This window comes from Lepidochelys kempii, chromosome 8, assembly GCF_965140285.1.
Source record: "Lepidochelys kempii isolate rLepKem1 chromosome 8, rLepKem1.hap1, whole genome shotgun sequence".
NCBI lineage: Eukaryota > Metazoa > Chordata > Testudines > Cheloniidae > Lepidochelys > Lepidochelys kempii.
Window position 1 is genome coordinate 23,474,098 of NC_136387.1, and position 26,973 is coordinate 23,501,070.

Sequence of the window (26,973 nt, forward strand, 5' to 3'; positions counted from 1 at the left end):
TTCACTGCAAAGTGATTTTGCAGCCCAGAGAAGGCTTTAAAGATCTTCAGCAACTTTGAGACACATCTAAAACACTCTGATCCAGACTGTCCCCCTCAATGGAACCTCTCTCTGATAGGGAGAGGGCTAGAAACAATAGGAGGTTCCCTTAGTACAAGAGGCTTTGTCTACACTAGCACTGTTGTCAGTCAGAGGTGTGACAAAACCACCCCTGACTAACATAGGTTTCACTGACAAGAGCGCTAGTGTGGATAATGCTACTGCCATTCAATGGGGATGGTTTAACTATTCTCCCGCCAGCACAGAGCGGCTACACAGGAGACCTTACAGCAGTGCAGCTGCAGCAGTAGAGCTGTGCCACTGTGTAGACATAGCCAGAGCATGGTAAGGGATGAGGCATATTTCCCTCTAACCCACAGGGAGCAAGCAGGGACTTGGTTTCTTAGGAGATCTGTGCCCCGAGTCTCATAATTGGCTCCCATTTCCTCCTAGCTTCCTTTGGATATATCCCACCCTTCAGAGAGCCACATCATGGAAGAGGATGGTAGGTAAGTAGACGCTGACCTTGTCATTATTAACTTACCCACAAAAATCCTGCAGAACTGGCTGAAGTATTTTGTTAAAATGCACAAACTTTGCACAAAGCATAGCTCTTAGTAATTTAACCACATCACCCCGATAATTACTTTTCTACCGCTGATGAGTTTAGAATAATAAAAGCTAGCACTAAATTGATACTTAATAAGGCAAAATTATAATGGGACTCCCATGGAATTACACATTACATTAACACCAAATGAGTTCATTCTGAATTCATTATGAATTAGTACTCTGAATACCAAAGGAATTAATAATCATTAACCATTGACTAGAAAGGGTTGTTGAACTGCAAGATACAGTTGTATGAAGAATTTACAAGTCTTCCTGATCAGACTTCCTGCTGAAAGAATAATTTAAGAGTAACTTTGTTTTCACTGGAGATTTCCCAATTTTATTCTGAATGCGTCCTCTTTTGTTCAATTGCCTTTCAGTTCTAAAAGTACTTCAAAAAAAACCAATCACACGTCCTTCTTCACTTACTAATGGAACAGCTTTTCTTTTCTTTTATCTTTGTTCCGTCTCTGAGTGTCTCTAAGCTGGCTATAAAACACATCTGAAAGGTTAATAAACTCTTAAAAAACAGGGGGAGACATTCAAGGGCAGGGTGACTCCGACATGAAAATAAGAATGTAAAGACGTTATTTTTATGACTTTGTGGCAAGTAAATTCTGAAAGTGAAGATATGCCAGGTCTTTGATTCATTCATTTTCTGAGTTCCCAATGGAATTTAGATTCTCAGCTGTTTTGAATATCATAGGAGCTGTGTTGGAAACAGTGAAAACCAACTGCTTGCTTCATTTCTTTAGGCAGACTTCCACAGCAATAGTGACAGGTTTCAGAGTGGTAGCCGTGTTAGTCTGTATCAGCAAAAACAACAAGGAGTCCTTGTGGCACCTTAGAGACTAACAAATTTATTTGGGCATAAGCTTTCGTGGGCTAAAACCCACTTGGTAAGGCAACTCCCATCTTTTCATATACTGTGTACTTATACCTCTCTACTGTATTTTCCACTCCATACATCTGATGAAGTGGGTTTTAGCCCACAAAAGCTTATGCCCAAATAAATTTGTTAGTCTCTAAGGTGCCACAAGGTCTCCTTGTTGTTTTTTCACAGCAATGTTACTTCTGAATTCCCACTCCCTGCATTGTCCACACATAATTTCGAATCAGATGCTTCCTTTCAATGACAAACTCAAGCATAATGGTTAGTCTTTCTGCAGAGCCCAACCCATGTCACACTTATGAAAATTTTAAAAAGCATAGGCCAAGATTTCCAGGTGAAATAAATTACACATCCACAAACAGATCACTTAATTGATTAATCAAATCTACCCTGTGCAGAGAAACAGGGCCAGGCCTATCCATCACTTAAATCCCTTTTAAACCCCATTGGGCTTAATCCCATTTAAGACTAGTGCTGTCTGTACAGAGTGGATTTCAGACTGACATGTCCATGCATAACAGTATTTATGACCACATAACCAACCAGACTGCTAACTGGGCATGAGTGTCACCAGCCCGACTCACACATACAGATTAGGTACCTGCACATATAATTTAGGTTAATCTAATTATTCATGCTTCACATTAAAAATCTGGGGCGAAATCCTCGCTCAGTTTAAGCCAGTGGTAAAATTGCTATTGACTTCAAGATTTTACCCCTAATATTTGATTAAATCCCCATAAAGTTGCCGCATACTTCTCAATTTCCTTTCCTGTCATTGCTGACCCCCAAGGTATTTGATTAGTGTGTCAATTGAAATATTGCACTTTTAAACAAGGGATCGTTCTACCTGATACTTAGTGATGTGATCATCCAATGTTGTGACATCATGATTACCAGGGGAACAACTGTCACCTTGGAAATATTCTCTACCTAGCTTATATGTGAGACAGGCAAAAAGCAACATCCTTCTGAGAGACTCATGAGTTTAACATGGCTCCTAACATCTTGGCCAGAGGAAGATGCTATTTGACTCAGCTGGGAGGGTTGCTAACATTGGACAATGATGATCCCACTTTGAGATTCAGTTTTTGTACCTTGCCCAATGCAAACATTCTATGCCAAATTAATTCCTGCCATCAGTTCTTTGAAGTCAATGGTATTCTACCTGGGATGAATTTGACTCAGGGAGCGTGAATTCACAGAATGCAGGACTATGCTAATTGGTTCAGTCTTCTCTGGTAGTTGGCCACCAGGTGGCAGACACAATCTCTTATATGAGAATTATATTCTCCTCTGACCTACCTAAAGAACAACTACACCAGAGATTCTCAAAGTGGGGGTCAGGATCCCTCAGGGCGGTCGTGAGCAATCATCCTCCACCCCAACCTCTGTTTTGCCTCCAGCAGTTATAATGGTGTTAAATATATTAAAAAGGGTTTTTAATTTATTAGGGGGGTTGCACTCAGAGGCTTGCTATGTGAAAGGGGTCAGCAGTACAGAAGTTTGAGAACCACTGAACTACACCTCCTGGGCCTGTCAGAAAGGTAGCTAAAGCCAAGGGCAAATGGAAAATAACAGCCAAATGCTGGAGACCAATCTACAGCTCTTCCAACAAGTTGATAGAACATTCTGCCTAGCTCCAGTCTCACAGGTGATCCATGGGCAGAGAGTGCCATGCTGTAAGTCACTCTTACCCTTCCATTGGTCTAATAGCAAATTAGAGGCATTTAATTCAATTGTAGTTGGATGGAGTTCTTCCAGTGTGAAACAAGGACATTTTTATCAGACTGTTCAGAGGCCTAGATTCTGATGACTGGGAGTGAAAACTGCCTGTATTCCTGCATAAACAGCTACTTACACGCAGGGTAACTGATGTGTGTTTCAATAGAAGCAATAAAACATGAAAGAATGTTACTTTAATCAATATTTTTGACATCATGATTATTTCTGCATCTCTTGTGATGTTTAGTAGAGTGATTGCATGGGACTATTGTTTAATCCCACTCCCACCATTATGGCTGCAGGTTCCAGTCCCACTGCAGGGCTCTACCATTAACTGTGTGTTCATCTCTACAACGGTGAAACTCCTTCCTGCACAGGCATACCAGAACAAAGCCTATGCAACACTGAAGACCCACTAGTGGTCTTGAAGGTGCGGGAAATCAAGAGCATTGTATGCTGTCAAAATCTAAAATTGTTACCTGAAACGAAAGGGTTGGAAACGTGGATGACTAAATGTAGCAATGGCGTGAGCATAGCTGCGATGCTGGCTGAGCAGGTGCCAGCTCATAGGGCCTAGACCTCCCTGAACACTGACAAATGCGTAGGTGCAAACCCATCTGGCTCATCTGTGTGTTCGCATTGTTAAAATAGAAATTAGAGTTATAATTAGGGCTCTACCAAATTCATGGTCCATTTTGGTCAATTTCACGGTCACAGGATTTTAAAAATTTTAAATGTCATGATTTCAGCTATTTAAATCTGCAATTTCATGGTGTTGAAACTGTAGGGATCCTGACCCAAAAAGGAGTTGGGGGGAAGAGAGGGTCACAAGATTATTGTAGGGGGTTTTGCAGTACTGTTACCCTTACCTGTGTGCTGCCTTCAGAGCTGGGCACCCAGCTCTGAAGGCAGTGCCCCGTGAGCAGCAGCGCAGAAGTAAGGGTGGCATGGTATGATATTGTCACTTTTACTTCTGCAATGCTGCTGACAGGGTGCTGTCTTCAGAGCTGGGTGCCTGACCACCAGCCGCCGCTCTCTGGCCACCCAGCTCTGAAGGCACACAGAAGTAAGGGTGGCAACACCATAACCCTCCCTGTAACTTCCTTTTGGATCAGGACCCCTCCCCCCCAATTTGAGAAATGCACGTTTCTCCTGTGAAATCTGTCTAGTACAGGGTAAAAGCACACAGAAGACCAGATTTCATGGGGGGAGACAGGATTTCATGGTCCATAACGCATTTTTCATGGCTGTGAATTTGGTAGGGCCCTAGTTATAAGAATGCGCTTACTTTATACTTTATGAAATGCTTGTAGGATGTTGCATGTATTAATCTCACTTACTACATCTGTAACCTATGTTATTAGGTAACATTTAAGTGTTTGCTCTAAAACTGTAAACCCGCACATTCGGGAGAGAAGCATTACCAAGTACGAAATACTAGTATACCACAAGAGATGTCATCTCCTCTCCAACAAAAGAAGGCCCATAGACACCCGACAAGCCATTGTGGAACATCAGTGGACAAAAGATTTTGTTGATTGCTCCTCCTGTACCCATCAAGCAGAGACCTGCACAAACACTCATCCCATCAGCTTGAGCTCTGGGGGAAGAGAACAAAAGTCCCTTTTAAGATGACATTTGTTATCCCTATGCTGTATGGACTTCAGGGAGAGGACAAGATTTCTAAGCATAAGCAAGGGAGCCCTCACTCTTTAGCTTGGGTTATTACCCTAAAGGACATATACAGCACATGACAGCAGCTTCTCTTACTTTTTGAAACCTAAGACCATACCTCATCAGTGTGTGTACGTTTACCTGCTTTAACCTTGTAAATTACTCATTTCTTTTTCCTAGTTAATACATCTTTAGTTAGTTTATTATATTATTGGCTACAAGCGTTGTCTTTTGTGTGAGATCTAGGGTGCAATTCACCTGGTCATTCAGGACTGGGAGCAACTTGAGTATTGATGTGATTTTTAGTGAAAGAGACCATCTATCACAAAGGCAGGCTTGCCTGGGTCGCAAGATAGACTGGAGCACTCAAAGGGACTGTCTGTGACTCCATGTTAAAGATGTTATAATGCTTGAGGAGTTCACACTTGATACTTGATTGGTGAATCTAATTACAGAACATACAACCAGATTGGTGTTTGTGCCCTGATTTGCAAGGGTCCTATGCCCTTTTAATCTAGCACTAAACAGGGGCATGACTTAGTATTTGGGAAAAGATTCTTCATAAATGCTTCATTCTTAAATACAGCTGCTTTTGTTTTGTTGTTCTGTAAAAATGAATAAAGATTTAAAAAAAGAAGAAATGCAAGGACATACAATATAGTAAATCCTGTGCAGTTATGTGGATGTCAGCATTTTTATATAGCATACCAAGAGTTGAAGAAAGCTAATGATATAGTTTAAGTAGAAATAGTAACTCAAGGAAGTCATGTATTGGAAATCTTTCCCAGCAGTTTCCTAGACCTTCAGTGCTTTTTTTTATCTGTCAATTGATCTGACTTCCAAAGTCCTTTATAGTATTACTACACTAGTGAGATTGCTCTCATAAGTTTTGTTCAAACAGAAAAAGTTCATGACTTGAGTTCATTTACCTCACCCTTGGATCATCCAGGGGAGACTTCCATCTAGAATATGCAAGATGGAGGTCTGAATGCTCAGCTGTGTCACTAAATTACATTGCAGAAACTAACTCTGGGACAGTCTCACTAATTGGATTTTTGGGGCGCAAGCTGACAAACCTGGTAGGAAAAGATACAGCTTCTGCTCCATAACTATTTTCAAAATATTTTTTCCATTGACAGAGCATACAAGACATATAAGCAGAAGACGAGCCTTTACTGAGGATTTTTAACTAAGATGCTCTAGACAATAATTCAGAACATCACTGAGGCTAGTGCAAATTCCCTACATATCCATTTGAAAGCAGCAGTTCCTCCAATGGTCTCATTGTCGTTTTCCATCACATTAAGGCCTTGTTTACATCAAATAAATTTATACTGGTACCCCTATGCTAGTGCAACCCCCTAGGCACTGGATTCAGGCGATTCGTGTTTGATCCTGGCCTCTGCCACTGGGCTGCTATATGAAACTTTGGCCCAATCACTTCACCTCTCTCTCTGCCTCTGTTGTACCAAAGCTAATTTCCTTAACATGGACTGGGCCTAAGAGTTGTGGCCCAGCTAGTAAAGAAAAGATCCTCTTTAGTGGTGTGATCCTGCGCAATAGACAACAAAGGGAACTTTGCCAAAGACTTCAGCCGGCTCAAAATCAGACCTGAAGTGTCAGAATTAAGATTACCCTGAACTGGGGCAGCAAACAGTTACACCCATCTCACAGAGCATTGTCCCTATTTATTTTGTAATAGAAGGGCAATGGGAGCCCTGGCTCTGAAGCAGAATTTCCCAATTACTTCCCTGAACCCTGTGCGAGCAGGCCTTACAAATGACATGGAAGCATCCAGTCAGTGAGTTTTGAATGCTAGCCACAGAATGTGGAGAAAATTCACAGCGGAGAAGTACATAGACCTCTTCCCTTTCTCATACAGAGACAATTTTTTTTTTAAATTACCCTCAGACAGCAGATGACATCTTTTGTGATGACAAGAACTCTAGCAGCCTGTCATTTCCCAGCATGGTACACTTTGAAGCTGAGTGAATAGTGAGGAGAAGTGCGTGTGGAAGAATTCCTAAAATAAGTGTTTGATTTTTTAAAATTCTGTTTATACCGCTCATGTTCACTTTTTGCATCTATTCTAGTAAATTACTTTACCAGTAGGAACATCCACCAAAGCAAGCAATTTTAAATGAGACTTCAACTTGAAAAGTCACATTTCCATCTGAAAGTTTTGTACCTTCCATTGTTATGAGTAATACTTAACATTACTCTCCGTCAGACTTCAGAGAAGGAAATAGGTTGTTTCTTGTTTGATCATCGAAGTTTCCAACTAAAAAGCTTGATTATCTGCAGTGTCGATAGTTATTGCATGTTCTATATTCCACTTGATGTCTGTAATTCATGAAGAACAAAGGCAGAATGTGAGACCCCCCCTCTTACAGGCACTGAAGAGGACAGTTTTGTTCTCAAATGGTACAAGCCCTTACAATACAAATAGCAAATATATTTAAGGAATAGGACCTAATCCAGGAGGCCTTACAAACATCTTAAAAAGACTCTAATGTATATTTTCTGCCACTGGCAAATTAGGATTTGTGAATTAATTACATTATATATATATATATTTTTAAATCTAGCCTACATGCTTGGGGAGCAAAGTGGGTAAACATGATTTGAGTGCAACCTAAAAGCTCTGGAACCAGAAGGTAAATAAAAAGTAAGCCTTGGGCTCTTATTACATTCTCATGACTTTGAGGTGACCTCCCTCATGATTTCTGAATGCTTGAGGTGGCATTACAGTTGTCCAGCCAGGATCAAACCTTGCCCTGGCTGGACAGAGCCTCAAAAGCGGAGCAGCAGCATTGGTGGCTATATCTTCTGCTCCTGGTATGCTGCCAGTCAGGACTGGATTCTAGAAGGAAGGCCTAGGGGATGAGGGAGAGGTAGCCCCCTGAGATAGCAGGCATCTTTCACTGCAGCATGCACTCTAATGGGACAAGATTTTGGGGAACAAACATTTATAATTCTTTCTCCTTGGCAGAATCCATGCTACTAAGAGTCAATAAGAAGCATTTTTCTTCTTAGGATCTTGCAGTCCCTCATACAGGCATACTGTATTATCATCCCTTTTTACAAAGAGGGAATTCATAAGAAAGAAATCAAGTGATTTGCTTATGGACACACACTGAATCAGAAGCAGTCAAAACTGGACATTTTACAAATACATCATCTGCAAAATAACTAGTTTATTTCAAACAAATTAATTTGCGGTTCTCTTTTTTTAAAATAAATTCCAACAGAAAGGGTCAGCACTTGCACTTGGGAAAAAAAACAACAACAAAAAAAACAACAACTGATCCTTACAGCCGTATAAACCAAGGACAAAGAGTCATCATAGAATTATAAACAGGCACTTTCATGAGGGTCAATAACACCCAGGCTAATGACTCAGACACACTATTTCAGTTGGAGGGGTGTGGTGGACAGGTGGAATGATTCGGGGATGGGGTTGAGCAGCTTGGGAAGGTTTATAAAGTGAGAGCTTTGAGCCTGTTTGCACCCAGCCAAGCTTCTTCATCGCAACAGCTGCTCTAGTGCTCTAACCACATCTCTAAGGTGGCATGGCTTTCACGGGCAGATATGAAGTGGAAAGTGAAGACAACTATGACGCCTTCGTGAAGTGTATTGGTGAGTATATACTGGAGATTTTTCTCAATGAATCTTAATGAGTTTTAATAAACAACTAGATGAACAATGCAAAGGTTTGAGGCGCCAAGTGCTGAGGGTGTTTGATACCTATCAGAAAGTGCTGAGCACCTTATCTGCTGGCCCATAGCTGGCAAGTGGGTTATACCTTCATTGATTCATTTTCTTCCATGCAGCTTTCAATCACATCTTCCCAATAACATCTACAGCAAAAGGTCAGGCCTGCTCCTACTAATATAATCCTGAGTTTAATGGGAGCAGAATCAGGCCCAAACGTACCTGAAATACAATGAATTAGGGACCCCAATATCCAATCCTTGCACTCCACTTATGCTGGTACAAACTCGTGACTGTTCTCTACAGGAGTAGGTGCCTGAGTGTACACTAACTCCGTATGAACTTTTAAAAAGCCAAAGCCGGTGCAGGCACCTGTAAAATCCATGGAGGTAACTAGGTTCTGTGAGTATAAATGTTCGAATTCATGCAAGTGTTCAACTATTTAAATGGCATATGCAAATATTAGAATGTAATAAGTGGTTTTTTCCTACGAAGTACAGAAAAAACTTTGTGCACATGTAACTGTGTGTACACACATGAATAGACTGGATAGATATAACTGAAAAATTTACACCCCCGCCCCGCCCATGGACACTTTCTCAACAACCTTTTGCAGCTCAAGAGCTGCATCTAGCTACAGGGTTGAGGTCTTACTGCTTCCAAAGTATGCTTCCAACATTTTGAACTATGACACCAATGTAAAAAAGAGTGGGGATCCATGTAATCAGTCATGAATTTCTCAATAGAGGAAACCCCATGCTATTGTTTGGCTTAAATACAAAAGAAAATATGATTGATGGGATACTGGATTTTAAAAAGTGTGTTTCCATTGGGTAGGTATCCCCAGTGATATCATTGAAAAGGGAAGGAATTTCAAGATTGTCACAGAAGTGGCACAGAATGGAAATGACTTTGTCTGGACCCAGATCTACCCAACAGGCCAGTCCATGACCAACAAATTCACCATTGGCAAGGAAGCAGACATGGAGACAATGGGAGGTAAAAAGTTCAAGGTAAATTAATGGTTTAAATGTTGTTTCAGTAGTAACTTAGCTACTGAGTCTATTCCATAATTTAGGGGACAATGGTCCATAGCATCTGGTACCCCATCTGAGGGATTTTGTCAGTGCCTAGTCCTGACACATATGAAGAGATGCCCTGTATTGTTTTTAATCTACCCATTATATTTTTTAACAAATCTATTTCTAAATATGCCCATAGAGATGTCTAAACCTCTTGATTTTCAGGCCAATGGGCAGCCAGTTCAAAGAGTTTAGTAAGGACTTGAACATTAATCATCACATTAAAAAAAACAGGGAAAAAAAAGGGTAGAATGACAGCCCCAAAAGGGCCCCAGAAGGTGTTGTGCCTCAAGCAGGTACACTGGCTGACACCCCACCCATAATGGGAGTTCATTACCTTCTGCCTTCTATGCCAGATTCCCTTCAGTGACTGGTGTAGAGAGTGGGGAAAACTCTGACTTCTCTCAAGTTGACCAGTCTGTCCTTGACTGACTTAGCTGACTACATAAAGTCACACACAGAGCACCAGGACTCCCACCTGCTTGGGCCTTGACCCATGCAGGGGTGCTCTCATTTCCTCCTTTATAAATCCATGCAACCTGGCCCTATATATTCCAATGTATTTTATTATATAGACTGCTAATATAATAATGATTCTTTCTACTTCCCATCAAAATTTACAAGAGGCATGAAGCAAGCCTCACATTTCTTAGATGTGAGGAAGGATAGCCTGGTCTTCCAGGCACTGCCTAGAGACTCAGAAGACAGATTTAATATCTGGCTTTGCCACAATCTTCCTAAATGACCAGGAACAAATCACTTGCTCTATTCTCCATCTATAAAATGGGGATAATATTTCCCTATCTCAAAGAGGTGTTGAAAGAATAAACTCATAATATCTGAGCATCTCAAAAATAATGAAGTAAGTACCTAGATAGAAGCATTATTCATTTTTAACAATGGGAAAGCCAACCATCGCATGGGGAAGTGTGTGACCAAACTGGGACCCGAACCCATATTCCCCGATTTCTAGACTGGTTTGTCAATCATAACATTGTTTCCTCTACATTCTGACTGGAGTTGTGCAAAAAGCCAAACAATTCTGGCTTTACAAAACCCTTGAGACCTAACATACGTACCATTACAAGGAGAGTTACTTTCATATACTGCAAACTTTTCATCCAAAGTTCTAATATTACAGATTCTACCCTTCCCCTTTCTCTATACCAGAGACACTTTAACATGTGGATCCTTTTGGGCTGCCAAAGATTCGAGTTGGGCAGTTAAGAAAAAATGGTTCTCACATGAGACATGTTTCCTTCAATATAACACAATGCAAACCTGACAGGGGGGTTCCCTGTTGTCTGTCAAAGTCAGCTCATTTTTTACCTTGAAAACCACTATTTTTCTAATTATGGCTGACTGGTGTTAAGTTATTTTTGCCTTACAAGCTTGGACAAAACTAGTTATCTGTAAGAGACCAACATTATGAGGACTGGCTATGAAGAGAGTACTCTGCAGCCCTTCTGTCTCTGGATATACTGTTTCCCTTCAGTGACTGGCCCAAAGAGAAGATATGTTACTTGCTACTACAACTAGCTAGATCTACTTTAGCTTAAGCTGTGAGAACTTATATTTAGGAGCTAAAGTACTAGGATTCTGGTCTTGTTAGTGTCTGAAAATATATAATAGTGGCTGTAGCACATGGGTTCGCTCACATCTTATTTTCTTTAGAGGCTGTTGAAAAGCAGTCATGCACGATAAAGTCCAAGAAATCAAGACAATGATAAACAAATTTCCATTACAGGCAACTGTTAAAATGGAAGATGGGAAAGTGGTTGCTGATTTCCCTAACTACCATCATACTGCAGAGATTGCTGGAGGAAAACTAGTAGAGGTAAGTCTCTAACCATCCTCTAGAGGCACTCCATGAAAAGTAAAGGAACATTGCCAGGTTAATTACAGCATGGAACATTATCTTTACAAAACTTAAGGGACCACTATTAACGTTTCCATTACATTTTTTTTTTTTAAAGGCAGGATTTTAAAGCAAACCTTCTCCCTGCAGTTTTTGTAGCATAATTATCCGATGTGAAATGGACAAGTGCTTCATTGTTCCATCTGAATGCAAAACATTTTTTAGAATGGCTTTCATGATGAATTAGATTTTTTAAGTGTCATAGCTAATAAAACCCAGATAACTGTTAAACACAATTTTGTATTTATATTTTGGATTTTTTAACCTGACTTCTCTCAGGTTGACCAGTCTGTCCTTGACTGACTTAGCAGACTACATAAAGTACATGTACTTCAAGAATTGAAATGGAAATAACACTTACTGAAGTCTTCTAGAATAGTGAAACTTTCTAGGGTGGAATCCCTTACAACATCCCTAAAACATGTTTTTATTTGAGATAGTTGCTATGTAAAATGTATTTCTAGAGTATCCCAGGATTAATATTTATATAATTAATAAGCATATTAATTTAATTTCGGGGACCAAATCTTTTGCCAGCAAGGGGCATACTCCAAGCTCTAACAAGTCTTTTCTATAAGAAACTCTGCAGTTCTAGTTACCGTGTTCAGAGTTTTTGGTTTGTTCTTTATTCCAGATCTCTACAGCTGGTGGTGTAACCTACAAAAGAGTCAGCAAAAAGCTGGCTTAAGAAGAACTCATCTTCCAGTGCACGGAGAAACGAATACCAAGAGAGTCAATAAATCAGTTTTAGAAACTCCATCTCTTTCTGTGTCTCTATTGCAAACAAATGAGGGAACAGTTGTTTCAAAGACAGACAACTTCAATGTTAATATTTTCACCCTTTGTGTAACTGAGGGTTCTGGCACACACCCCTAGTCAAAAACCATGAGATTTAAATCAATGCGCTCATACATGTCTAGTGACTGAGCTGCAGTCTAATTCTTTCAGGATTCATTTTGTGCGTGGCCTAGGTGAGTGGTGTCTATAACCATTTGATAGTTTTCTTATTTGGCCTCTGACTAGGCATGATAGGCAGTACTCTGTTCAAAGCAACTATCATGGTAAGAACAGGGGAAAGGGGTTTAACCTTTGTGTCTCGCTAAAGACACATCATTGAAAAACCACATTTGTGCATCCGATATCAACCCCTTCAGTCTCAAAAGAAGGTATTTTGGTTATATGTGTGGCTGTGATAATCTGCTAGCATTGCTACTGTGATTACATTATCATTACCCCTCTTTATCTAAGTGGTTAGCCACTGTAGGGTTTTTTTGGAGGATGTTTAGATTCCCTCCCAGACCTTTTCTACTTGGCTTCCACAGAATACCTTGTCCAGTTTTGCTCACGTGCATTACCTCTTCTGATTCCAAGACTGAAGTACACCTTTGTTGAAAAGATCCTGAACTTTAAATTGGTGAAACAGGAGTCAGATCTGAAAGCTGTGCACGGTTGGAACAGTCTTCTGCTGCTTACAACAAATAGATATTTCTGATCCACAAGCTTCTGTTGAAATTCAGCCTCCCCAATAATATTGTTAAATGATGGCAGGGCATTGATTTTTCCAACCCCTATCACCAAGGATGCTCCTCCATATCCTCACTATGCTCCACCTCCAGACTGCAGGCCTGATTTTTTGATAGCAGCTCATCAGTTTCTGAGCACGATTGTGTCAACAATAGGAACACAAATCACCATCACAATTTCCCGAGGCTGAGGGGGTCAGCCCTCTAGTGTAGGTCCCCTGGAGCATTCACTCAGACACTCTGCCAGCTGTACAAAGTGTTAATTTAATAGATTGCTGTATGAAAACTTGTAACACTGCTGTAAACCTCTGTGGAAAGTCCTTCTCCAGCCCATGAATAATGATTTCAGTTTTTAGGCATTTCAACATCAACTAGCTATTAACTGGCACAGGGCAACAAAAGTTAAAGGTCATATGATCCACACACTAAAACAAGTTTTAAAACTAATTAAGAGTGAGAATAGCTCACATTATTACTGGAAAAGAATGGTGCATGAGCATAGGAAATACATTATGTAAACATGAAATGTAGTCACACAACATACCTTAGAGACTTGGATATGGATGCACATACAAATACAGTTGTAGAGAGGTGGGAGTTAAATAGAGAGAGAACTCAGAGCCACATTATGCATTCAGATCTTCATGGAAAGTTAGAATCAAAGGGCCATGTTACCTTCACACTGGTGTAAATCAGGTCCATTTATGTCAATGCTGTTTTATCAGGGTAAAATTGATGTGAGAGGGTAAAGATGGGCACCTAGCTCATGCTTTTCTCTCATTCAATTTGGAGATAGTTTGACTAGGTAGTATTTGTATTTTCCAAGGGGGTTATACAACCGGATATCAAAGAACAGATGAAAAGATGCCAAGTGAAATTAATTTTTTGATCCAATTTAAGTTGGATGAATTTGAGCTCTGGTCAGGAATATTTGGCCATACTTCCAGTACTGGCAACAAGAAAGTGGTATGTCAAGCTAATTATAATTCCACTCACCCTAACCATAAATTCTGGAAATGTCACTATTAAAAACAGATTAATTTAGAATCATGAAGCAGTGAAGAAAATATACTTACAGAAGAAAAGTAATTAGAAATTCTACTTTACACATTAACAGGCTGCAGACAACTGAATTGAAAGAATCACTGTTCCTACCCTCTACCTTCAAAGATGCTTTTATATTTTTAATTTTGATGTTTTATTAGCCTTGTGAAGGCCCCTACTATTGAAGGAATGTTAACATGCTGTGATGCAATTAAGGAAGGGACTGGCAAAATCCCTGCAGGCAATTGATCAAAGTGTGTATAGGAGAAAACTACTTCTGAGAAATGTTACACCATGGGAAATCCACTTTCATTCTGAAGTGGGGGTGGGGCACTTGTTCCATACCAGTGCCATGGGATTCAGATTTTACCAGCATTCTGAATAATGGAATTAGAAGCACTGATAGGTAAACAAAGCCCAAATATTGAGCATCTAAATTAAAACTTGGAACAAGTGAATTACATAAAACAATTTATTCTGACCAACAGAAATATACTACAATGCATTTATCAGCAGGAACACAATGTATTTCACAAACATTATGTTTCACAACATGCCTCTTGAACATGGGTAATCATCTCCAGTTTCCAGGTGGGGAAACTGAGGCACAGTGTAGCAACTGGCAAGAGGGCATGTAGCATGATATGCCAGGTGCCTCAGTCTCTATCCTTAAGTATGACTCAAGTCAACTAACCAACAGTCTCAAATCTGAGATAACAGGCATTTGGCAAATTATGGTTTCACAGTAGTGAGAGTTAAGATTACAAAAAAAGCATTCCAAAAAAGGTGGGATATTGAGGTACAGATCATGTAAAACAGAAAGAAAAAAAAATGTAAACATGCCAATTTTCAACCAAATTTCAGCAATTGAATGAATGGTGTGTGTGTAACGGGGTACACTCACCTCTCATGAGCGCTCCCTTGGCTGAGTGCATGTGCCTGCATATTCTCTCTCTCTCTCTCTCAGATTGTCCCTGCTCCGGGAGAGCAGTGCCCCAGGGCTCCCTGGAGAATGTGTCTTTGCCCTCTTGGGCTTCCAGGCCATTTCTCCCCAGTGGCTAAAAGGGGGGTGGGTGAGACCCAGGCCCGCCCACTCATACTCCAGGTCCCAGCAACCAGCTCAAGGCTCCTTCTCACTCTCCCCAGCTTCTGGCAGCACTGCCCTGTCTGAGGTTCTGTAGCTCTATCAGCCAGCCAGCACCAGCAGGGAACTGAACTCCCTCTGGCCCTGCAAGTGTTTTTATACTAGGCTGCAGGGCCCTGATTGACTGTATGGGACACAGCCACTCTAGGCAGCTTGGAGGACCCTCTCCACTGTCCTTTCTTGGGGTGGGATGTGGCAGGGCTAACTACTTATGCTAAACGATCTGTTCCATCTTGCATTTTGCTGTGATTCTGGGAGTACCTTTCCCAGACCCGAAAGAGAGCTCCATGTAGCTCAAAAGCTTGCCTCTTTCACAAACAGAAGCTGGTCCAATAAAAGATATTTCCTCACTCACTTTGTGTCTAATATCCTGGGACCAACATGGTTACAACTACACTGCATACTACACCATCACTGACAAGTGTTTGTCCAACTGGTCTTTAAAAAAGTCCAATCATGGGGATGCCACAACCTCACTGGAAGCCTATTCCAGAGCTTAACTACTCTTCTAGTTAGAAAGCTTTTCCCAATATCTAAGCTAAATCTTCCTTGCTGTAGATTAAAACTATTACTTCTTGTCCTACCTTCAGTGGACATGGAGAACAATTTATCAGCATGCTCTTCATAACAGCCCTTAACATATCTGAAGACTATCAGGTCTCTCCTCAGTCTTCTTCTCTCAGGACTAAACCTTTCTTCATAGCAATTTTTGTTGCTCTCCTCTGGACTCTCCAATTTGTCTACATCTTTCCTAAAGTGCGGCACCCAGAACTGGACACAGCATTCCATCTAGGCCTCACCCTTGCCAGTTAGACAGGACAATTATCTGGTGTGTCTTAGATAGGACATTCATGTTATTACACTGTAGAATGACAGTAGCCTTTTTTCATAGCTGAAGCACATTGGTGACCTATATTCAATTGTGATCCACTGTAACTCCAGATCCTTTTCAGCAGTACTACCTCCTTGCCAGTTATCCCTCATTGTGCATTTGATTTTTCCTTCCTAAGCGAAGTATTTTGCACTTATCTTTATTGAAATTCATCTTGTTGAATTCATGCCAATTTGTCAAGGCCCTTCTGAATTATAATCCTGTCCTCCAAAGTACTTGCAACCCCTTTCAGGTTGGTGTCACCTGCAAGTTTTATAAGCACACTGTCCGCTCCATTATCCAAATCATTAATTAAAATATTGAAGAGCACCAGATCCAAGACTTATCCCCTCCGGGTCTCCACTAGATAACGCCTCCCAGTTTGACAGCAAACAGTTGATAACTACTGCGAGTATGGTCTTTCAATCAGCTCTGCACCCACCTTATAATAATGACAGCAGATGGGTTGGATAAGCTTCTGCTCTGTTCTTTTGGGGTTGTACTGTGATGTTACATTGTTTCTTTTCAAAGGGTAATTGTTTGGTATTTCCCCCAAAAAGTGTTACATGAAAAGTTACATGAAGAGCAGCTGTAATACTGAATATTGCTGCTTGGTGCGACACTACCAACAGTAGTCTCTCTGGCTGGCACAATGGTCATCAGCAGACTATGACTGTTTGAGGATGATATTGTTCATGTATATTGTTTATGGCTTCTTATCAATCGAAATTGCTTGGTTATCTTTAAAAAGAGCAGGAAATTATAGACATCCCTATTCAACTTTGAGGGTTTTTTAAAATGTCATTTAGAAGTGGGAGTAAAACTGAATTTGCATAAAAAATCATGTTTTGTTTGAGTACAGTTTAATTACTTTCAGAATACTGGTCAGCATGGCACAGAGTGGTGAAATATGGAGCTTCACAAAGATAATAGCAATAATACACATTTGTTGTCTTCATTGCATAAGTGCTTTATTTAAATAGCACTCAAGAGATTTTATATTTAAAAACTAAGGACATTCACAGACAAAAATCTTCAGTGAACATTAGTTAAGGTTGCTCACATGAATGAGCTGTAAAAACAAAAATAGGAAATATAAAGTTACGGATTAAAAAAGGTCGCAAAGTCAAGCATTCCCCAGCTAGAAAATGCCAAGATGTACATTAAGGTTGCTCTCATCAAAAACCTAAACTATTAAGGTTTGTGAATCTAAAATAGGATTTGAATTATACAGTGCCTGACATACCCAAGACGTAAGTGATTGCCCAAGACTCAGTGTGGCAACTACAGGTAAACAGTGTATTTTGTGGCGAATAAGGCCTCTGGGCATTGGACATTGCAGCTTGTTACTCTTGAAAGAAGAGTATGTTGACTAGGACAGTGGGGTTATCTATCCCCTACTCATTCCCCAAAGTGCCATTAGATCTATATGCTTCCTAGAAAGTGGACAGATTATGGTCACATTTGTAGGAGGACAGTATTAACAATATAGCTGGCTCCCCACTCCCACACTTACCACTGTAAAGTGATGGCAATAGTAGCTGTGTACACAGGTTGTGTTGTATTGCTTGAACCTATAAGCTGCTCCAGCAGAGAAAAAGGAAGAATGCACCTATCTCGTCATTAGTGGTCTGAGCACAGGACAGGCATACACCAGGAAAACTCTATTCCAGTTCCAGCTCTCTTTGGCCTTGGGCAAGTTACATAACCTCTTTACCTTAGTTTTTCTGTATGTGCAAGATGGGGGGTTAAACAACACTCGTGCACCTCACAGGGTCACTACTACAAGGGAAAATTTAAGTCTGGAATGAACTGAGCATTTTATACTCCACTGCAAGACAAATTCCACAGCTCTCAAGAACAGAAATTAGCAGGGGACACTAACAGACAAAACGGAGTGAAGTCAACAGCAACTCATTATTGGAAAGGTTGGGCCATTAATGCTGTATGTTCTATTGTCCAGCAAAGCTCTAAAGGACAAGAAAATATTTTTCCAAAGCTGCCCCTGGCCTGTTGTAGGAAGCCATATGCTTGTCATACGTGCACACTCAGCTGTGCTAGTCACTTGGAACTCATGCATGGGGTGGGGGGGGGTTCTGTTGCTAAGAATGACTATGAACTTTTTCGGTTCTTGTGCGGACGTTTTCACATTTCCATCTGGAGCCAGATGGTTAGCCCCATCGCATCGAGCCACGTGACTAAGCACAGATGTTTGTTTTGTCCTGCATTTACATAAGCTTCTTCTCTTCCCATTTCCACCCTTCATTACTGCCAATTTGCACTGCACAGAAGTGGGAAGTGGAAATGGCTAATACTGCAGGAGCCTAGTGCTCACTGTCCAGTCGTGTCCTCAGAGGCTTTAAGCTATGCAAGGTTCCAAAGGCCCAACTCACCATTCCTGGTCTTCCTTCCCTGCAGTCCCTTTTGCTTTTATGCCAGCAAGCTGTGGCGGAGGCTGTATTCCTTAACCGCTTTCCATGCTTGACAAATTAGCCTTCAACTCCAGCTCTTAGTTTTCCTGGCCATATAGAAGGGTCACCAGAGGCTACAAAGCCCCAGAAATAGGCTTGTGCCATAATCCAGAGGTGAGGAAGTAGGTCACAGATACATAGGAATGTGCTGGGGGAGGGGTTTAGGCAGTGTCTCCACTAAAAAAGGTTTGCCAGTATAGCTATTCTGGCAAAGCCTCCTGAAATCGATGCAACTTGTTGTGCTTTTGCAGTATAGCTTATGCCAGTTCCCTGAACAAAATAAGCTATGCAACAACACCACACTTTTTTCCAGTGTAATTGTATCCATAGCAGGGCTTTTGCTGGCATAAAAATATCACAAGAAGCCTCCACTCCTCTAACCGACATTACTATATGGCAAAAGTTTCTAAGATCAGGTAGGTCTATATTAATCCTGCCCTGCCCTGGCTAAACACTATTTAGAAGGTGTTTGGAGAGTTGATTTTCATTTAAAGCAGAACATTTGCTTATGCTGAGGAATAGTAAAAGTAAGAGCAAGTTAAAGTTTAGTCTTAGGAATTGATTCTTGGGATCCATATAAGAATGTGATAAGATTTGAAATTGATTTCTTGGGGACCTGACACCAACATGTTCCCCGCCCCCACGGTTCAAAAACAAAGCTCTCTCTCAGAGGGAACCAAATGATGTCATTGTATTGTAGACACAATTCTGTTGATGGAACCCTGCCAGGACAGTGGGGGGGGGGGGGGGAATGGGGAGACCTGCTTCTAAATGAGTCCCAACAGCTGGATATACAAGACCTTAAAAAGATGCAAAGAACTGATGCTTTATTAAAGGAGTTGGGAGAGCAGGGTTTGGAAGTTTAAACTCCTGCAAGATAGTTCCAAACAATAGATTCATAGAATAGCAGAGTTGGAAGGGACCTCAGGTCGTCATCTAGTCCAACCCCCTGCTCAAAGCAGGACCAATCCCCAATTTTGCCCCAGAACCCTAAATGGCCCCCTCAAGGATTGAGCTCACAACCCTGGTTTAGAAGGCCAATGCTCAAACCACTGAGCTATCCCTCCTCTCGATGATCCATGCTAGCTTTAAAATGTGTCTCATGAAGACAGAACTGCTTGGGAACTCACACAGAGCATTTCAACCCCCCAAAAATTAAAGCCACATTTTCAAAAGTTGGGTTCTGAAGAAAAGTGCATGCCCCGCCAAAGGTCAGAGAGCAAAAAACTTACGCCTGCTGCCAAAAATCGGACACTCAAACCAATTTGCCAGGCAGTCTGATTTGCCAGGCAAGTAAAGCAGATTTTTGAGGATTTATTGAAGTGCTTTTTAAAGCAGGACACTCACCTCACCTTGTCTTGTCTTTTACACTAAGGAGACACTTGACACCTGCAGTAGTACTCACAAAAACAACAAGGAGTCCTTGTGGCACCTTAGAGACTAACAAATTTATTTGGGCACAAGCTTTCATGGGCTAAAACCCACTTCAGTAATTCAGTGCTACTACCTAACATCAAAAGAATATATGGGCAGGTAAGGAGGTAGTAGAGGGAGATGTTCCGTAGAGGGAGACAGAAGTTAATTCAGGGAAAAGGAAGTTTCTTGCTTATTATGTCTCCAGCTGTGTCTTAAGACTGCCATGCGAGATTGTGCACATTATATTCTACTGCCCCTTTGGTGGGAGTGATCAAGAGTGATTTTCACTTGTAAAAAATATATATATATATAATAATAAATAATAATAATAATAATAATTTAAGTACCCTAAGTGAGGGGCAGGGAGAATTTTGCAAGGATTATTTAAATGACCAAATTTGAAATATTCCAACTTCAGCAAGAAGTTGTTTGAAGAGTTTACTATATGTTTAAAAGGGTGATTGACAATATCTTTATTTCCTTTTGCCTTCACAGTGCTGTCAACAAACACAAAAGTACTGTGAGGAACAGATTCTGACATTTATAAGAATTAAAAAGAAAAACAAAACCACATCAGATCAAAGACTACTTGTTTAGCAAAAGTGTCAAGAGTATGTTCAAGCTCTCAATAAAGCAACAGACCTTAATATCTGCTTGTAATGTTAATCAAACCCTCAGCAGTAATTTATCTTTGATCACAGAGTATTAACCAACTTTTAACAGTAAATAACTTTATATGAAGCGTTTTGGACAGTGGCTAGAACAGAGAGATCAAGCTGTGTCTGGGGAGTAGTCAAAGCCATTATCGCAAAACATTATAGAAAACTAAATAAGGAATGTCTATGTTAGCTCCAAAGCATAAAGATCTCAATTAGTGAACTCACTGTAGTCTTCCTAATCACTGGAACGCTTTCCCCCATATACACCTGCTACATATCAAGATTCATAAGTGTTAAGAAAAAAAATAGCTTTTGAATTTTCTCATCTAATTTTGCAACCCACTTCTATCTTTTAAAAAATTACCAGTGAATTTTTAAAAATGTCCTGTAACATCTATTAAGCTTTAAAAACTCACCCAGCTTTTTGTGCAGCTATGTAAGTGACATGTAACTGTAAACCTAATCATTACAGTTGTCTGAGCTTTCCTACTTTAGCTACTTCCACAGGTGGCATGTTTTCATTAAAGACAAAAGGAAATTCACACACAAAATTAGGTGTGGCTTAAATGTACACTAGCCAGAAAATTAAAGTGGAACTCCTGCCAGCATTCAGAGGCATTGCAGAAGATATGTTCTCCCAAAACAAGAGGCAACATTGGGCTTTTTAGCCCATCTTTTCTGAAAAACCTCTATATGCTTCTTTCAGAGCTTTGTTTTGGGGCTCATCTATACACAGGACATAAAGAGCAAAATTGAGAGAAGCCAGGGAAAGGACATGTGTAGAGAAAAGTGACCATGAAGGAAAGAAAGAAATTGCAGAGGCATATTCTCCAATTCAGAATTAAAATCGCATAAGCAGCGTGATAGGATGCCCAAGAAATGTATTGGTCACATCACATCATAAGCGGTCATTTCACCACATGCCCTCAGTCCCACTGCATCATTTCTAATTGCTCCTTAGACTGCTTCCCTGATTCACTTCTTGCTTCCTTGTATGCTGCCACATCTTACACTTGGAATAGTTCCTCACTTCCCAAGCAGTGAGTAGCACCTCCCTGATCCTTTACAATTCCCTTTTTGCAAAGCCTTCCTGCATAGGTTTCCTAAACCATGGAAATACCATTTGTTAATTCATCCTGCGTATCACACTTGCCAAGAGTACTTTTCTGTTGTGTCCCAGGAAGCACTGTCGACAGCTATAGCTTCTATACACAGATACTTGACCAAGGGATTACTCTGTGCAAGGTGGGGGCAGAAGTTCACTGGCTCCTTTTAGGAGACATACACTGTGAGAACGTAGACAGTATTAACAAATAAGTAGTCAGATACAGGTCTTTTGTTTATTGAACAATCTTCATCAAGCTAGCAGTGGAAATGGTCACTAAAGAGTGACTGCAGACTGTCAAACACAAGACTTCATATGACCTGTTCTAGAGAGGTTACAAAAAAAACACATGGATTCCACAGTCAGAAATGCCCTAGTACCAAAATATTCCCTGCATGTTTAAGAGGTTCTTTACAGTCTGCTGAATGGCCGACTATAACAGTCATTAAGATACGCTAAAACCTTGTGGAAAAAAGTTCCATATAAATACACAAACAGAATAAAAAAAGAGTGAACTAAATTCTTTAAGTTGCTAAACTAATTTCTGTAAGGCATTACCTCTTCAGTTTTGTTAGGATTTGTAACTTAAAAAAAAAAAATTTTAAAAATGAAATAGATTTTAAACTTTCCTAGCCTGTTCTGCTAAGGACACGGTCATCTTACTGTGTGACTCAAAATTATAGTATGCAATATTTTTAAGGAGACCCTCATCGTTAAAACAAATGTTAGCAGACAGGTTATTTTTGAGAGAGATTTGCCCTCCACCCCCCAACACATCCCTTAAAAACTACATTCTCTAAAAATATAACTTAAACAGCACTGTCTAACGTGATATTTAAAAAAAACAGCATTTGCCACAGATCAGAGTAAAAGCATATTGCACATTGTCTATACTGCTGTCCTGAGAACCTTTAAAAAAGAATACTGGCTTTCAGCAACTACAGAATGGTGGTTGCCTATCAAGTGAATGTTCTACACCCAAGTAGAAGTCTCCATGTTACTTGTAACTATCTACATTACCACACAAATCCTACATAGAATTTTTGACCAAACACAGGAAGTTCCAGCTCAAAATGATTTTAAAAACATAACCCTTTGGATACATGGTAGCAGGTATACTCATTTCAGTTAAATTACTAGTACCCTTAACTCAGTTTTGCTAGAATGCTCCAAGATGCTTAAAGACCAAAGTTCTGTATAGCCTAACATTGCAGTCTTAGAATAAAGGCATAACCATTCCTAATTTCCATGGTAGAATTAACTGGTTCCCCTTCTCCACCTCCTCTTCATTAGTACAAGTTCTTCAGTCCTAAACTTCACTTTGACCACAATACATTAATCCCCAAAAATACTAAACTGAAGGCAGTGAACCCCTTCAGTGTATATATAAGAATTTTCTTCCAAGGGGTTTTCTTCAAGTAACATTAGATCCCTGATGTAGCTTGTAAACAATTTTACTAAACAAATTATATCCAGTCACATAAGGCAGCAGCATCTTAAAAATCCTAAAGGTGATTTAAGATTGAGGTTTTTTTACATGAAGGCAGAGAGGTTTTGTTCAGTGGCACAGCACCCAAATCCAAGAGGACTTTTAAGGCAAAGAGGATTTGATGGTCATCCGGGTTGCTTTCACTCCAGGTCAAGGAAAGGGAAAACAACATTTTACACAGATTTTGCACAGACTGGGATTGTTCATCCAGATAGCATCAAGAAGCTTCTATAGCATCATTTTTAGTGGTAGTTTCCAGTGGAATAAACTGTCAGAGAGACCTTTGGATAGACGCCACTTTCAACAATAACCTCCCACAAGAATGTTATTTGAGAAGTCCCTCCAGGCATTCCTGCTCAAAATAACCCTTTAAAATCACAAGTGTTAGCATTTGTGATTAATTGGAGCCTGCTGTACAGAAGGCTAAGCTAGTAAGCCCCATAGGGTATAACTTCTTACACAAGATGCTTTTCAAAGTGACAACCTAAAGTGATGTATGTTATTGCATTGCTGTTTCTCTCAGTCTTATTAAAAGACAACACCCCAATCCTTGCAGGAATGGCACCTACATTGAAAAGGGTCTCAAGAGCAAACGTCTTCAGAATCAAGTAGTTGTAAAGATTCTGTTCCTTTGTGTTCCTGTTCCTTTCGCTGCAGATATACATTTGGGTCTCATCCCATGGGGCCCTTTGTTCAGACTTTACTCACGTCACCATTTTTCTAGACAGTCATCTGTCAAAACACCTGGCTGTGTAGGAGTGATGTCCACTGAAATAGCTGCTGCCATAGGCCATGGAGATGCAGTGTCTAGGTTCTGTTGCTATAGCTACCTGCATCGTGATAGGTCCTTGGATGGGCAGAGTTTGCACAGAAGGTTGAAGGCTGGCCTGCAGAGCAGAGTAAGAATGTAGTGAGGTGCTAGCACTCTCAGAGAGTAGGCTGCTGGGCCTGTGGGCCTGCAAGGAGTCACGGTAAGCAGAGCACAAATCCTGCACTGGAGACTGGAACTGTGAAAGGGTAGTTGAGTGCTGGGCTAGTGGGGGATAACTAGATTGCTGAAACAGGACCTGAGTTGTGGTTTGTTGGTTCACACTTCCCACTACTTGCTGCTGCAAGGTTACTTGTTTTTTCAAGTTGCTGGCTTCTTTGACATCATTCTCATAATATCTAGAGAAAACAAAAATTAAAGCATAGCGTTGTCAAGCAAATGCAAGCTATCAGAATGGGTGTAAATATCTGAGGAGTTTCTACAAATTGATTTTCAATTTTCCCCTTGCCAGCCTGTTCCTACATAGTCAGTACAAAGTTTTCCCATTGACCCTAATGGGCATAGGATTTGGGTGCTTATTAGCCTGCAGAGGTCAGAGATAAAAAGAACTTCCTGTGCTCATTAATGTTCATATTTCCCCTGTCGGCACTTTGACTAGACTTACCATTTCTATCTACTAACGACCATTCTGCACCATTAAAACATTCAGTGGGCATTTTGGTACATTTGGTCTATAGCGTGGAGAGATCTTTTAAAACGTGCAGCTATTATTTAAAACGTGCAGTTATTAAAACGTGCAGCTTGATATTGTGCATCAAGACCCCATAAATGCAGAGTACCAATAAGGGAATCCTTTTCAGTCTCTGCTAGCAGGACTTGCCTGCGTCCACATAGATCATGACGGCGGTCCAGCCTATCACAACAGGACAAGCAACATCCTCTCCTGGGGGTAGTTAGTGAGTGAGTGAGACAGACAGAGAAAGTGAATAGTTCTGGAATGTCTTTACTGGAAGGGGAATATTGCTATCACTTTATAACGCTTCTTAGTGTATGAAGTATTGCTGTAACCTCGCAAAGGATGGATAGCTACTTACACAGAAGCTATAACGGAAGTCAAATTTTGTGCAGCCTACCCACCCAGTTGCATGAATTGATTACCATTCTGGTTGATTCAATGGATTCATGTGCTACCACTGCACCAATATTTAGGAAGATTGCCCCAATCCCCAATTTTGCTGATATGCGTTGAGATGTACTAATCTCATGTGATCTTAATTACTATTACACTAAATGCCATTTGGAGTCTTTTCATCTCTACTTTTTTGGAGAGTAATAGAAAGTCTATTAAGAGTTTGAGGAATAGGTTACATTGGTCCAGCAGTCTTACATTAGCATCATTTCGATACACTGGGCAAGATGCTCCCAGGAATAACACGTTAGCAGCTGGAGCTGTGTGGTCCAGGAGGGAGAAATCTGCATACAGATGCGTGAGGCGCACACACAAGCAGCAGCAATCAGAGATGGTCGAAAGTTGAGGAAAGCATAATCTAAAGAAATTTTAAAAATAATATTACGCTTTGACCGATCACCATTCACTCCGAGTTCCATTCACTCTGTGCACATGCAGCAAGGTGGACCAAGTTAAACCTATAGGCCAAATGCCCACAGAGGTGAACAGTTAAGTCTTCATATTTGATACACAGGCTGAAGAGTGGCATTTTGTGCCCAGTCAAAGCCTCCACAAATCAGGATGAAACATTTCAAACTATGACCCTGCTGTGGGCGTCTATCCCCTGCAAGCCATTTGGATGTGTTCCATTTCATGCAAGTTGAAGGCATTTTCTGACTCCTAATCAAGTTTCTAGGAAGGGTCTCAACTAAAACAAGGTTGGGCACTTAAAGTTTAACCCAATTTTTCAAGAATCAAAAATACACCTTAGTTCAAATCTTGCTGCAGCCAAGACAGTGAGCCCCTTTGGCTTTTTAGCAGCTCTCCAAAACATCTCACCCTCAGGGAGGAAGTTAAAATCCACAACCCCCATTTCTAGTGACTCTCACTAGGGGCATCACAGAAAAGTTCTAGGGCTGGGCATTTCCAACCTGCTTTAGATGCTTGCAAAGAGGGCCATAAGGACTCTTCTAGGGGAAGGGTTCTTCCCCTAGAAGTGCCTTTGATAATATGCACCATTTGCAGTCTGTAGCAATATGGAGGAAAGATATTGCTCTTTGCAGGTATTTTTATTGCACCTACATTGTGCCAGTTTTAAAAGCCTTTGTCTGCTATGGATTTTTGCCATTAGCCCACTGGAAAACTACTCAAGGGTAAATCTCTACACATTCCACCTCTCACAGTTGGACTGAGAGATTACCTTGCACTGAGAAATCAAGGAAGTAGTAAGCATATTTCTCCATGAAAGCTTTGACTTTGGTCAGGGAGGTGATGGGCCAGCCATTGTGAAGGTCCTTCTCACCAACAGAAGCGAAGAGGTAGTAGTCAATGTAGTGTGCTGGAGTCGGCAGGCAGAGGTTCCAGTTGAAGTTTTCCAAGAGTAGCAGTTCCATCTTGAGCAGGTCTTTTTTGTTTAGCACCACGTTCACGTTGCACATGTAAGCCAAGTTATTTAGCTGCTCCAGCTTTGGAACGCGATCCTCCTTTTCTTCAAATTTGCCTAAAAAAAAAATTACAAAATTAAAGATGGATTTCAAAATTGACTCAAAAAACAAACAAACTCAGCCCAAGGTCACCAAGATTCAAAGGATCCTGGCACTAGTTGTGCATTAGTAAGCATGTAGAATTCACAGATCCATCATGCAGCATGGGGAACC

General features: G+C 40.6%; 2 protein-coding genes across 2 annotated transcripts in view; one reads left to right on the forward strand and one right to left on the reverse strand.

The window, feature by feature from the left end:
• Positions 1–514: 514 nt before the first annotated feature.
• On the forward strand, positions 515–12,377 carry FABP6 (fatty acid binding protein 6). The gene is made up of 4 exons (XM_073358167.2): positions 515–548; positions 9,494–9,669; positions 11,486–11,575; positions 12,291–12,377. The coding sequence occupies exons 1-4, from the start codon at positions 542–544 to the stop codon at positions 12,342–12,344; spliced, it is 327 nt and encodes a 108-aa protein (XP_073214268.1). The 5' UTR covers positions 515–541; the 3' UTR covers positions 12,345–12,377.
• A 9,728-nt stretch (positions 12,378–22,105) lies between these two features.
• CCNJL (cyclin J like) overlaps positions 22,106–26,973 on the reverse strand; it is a 47,490-nt gene continuing 42,622 nt past the window's right edge. Inside the window, exons 4-6 of the mRNA XM_073355873.2 lie at positions 26,517–26,816; positions 25,535–25,694; positions 22,106–24,545 (exon numbers count right to left, since the gene is read on the reverse strand). Of these exons, the coding sequence (XP_073211974.1) occupies positions 24,107–24,545; positions 25,535–25,694; positions 26,517–26,816 (899 nt within the window). The 3' untranslated portion in view covers positions 22,106–24,106. The remainder of the gene's footprint in view (positions 24,546–25,534; positions 25,695–26,516; positions 26,817–26,973) is intronic.

What these genes read in the sequence shown, in the direction of transcription:
- FABP6 (XM_073358167.2), top strand. An exon ending in TGGGAGGTAAAAAGTTCAAG is followed by an intron (nt 9,670 to 11,485) that starts GTAAATTAATGG and finishes TTTCCATTACAG; the next exon opens with GCAACTGTTAAAATGGAAGA. An exon ending in CTGGAGGAAAACTAGTAGAG is followed by an intron (nt 11,576 to 12,290) that starts GTAAGTCTCTAA and finishes TCTTTATTCCAG; the next exon opens with ATCTCTACAGCTGGTGGTGT.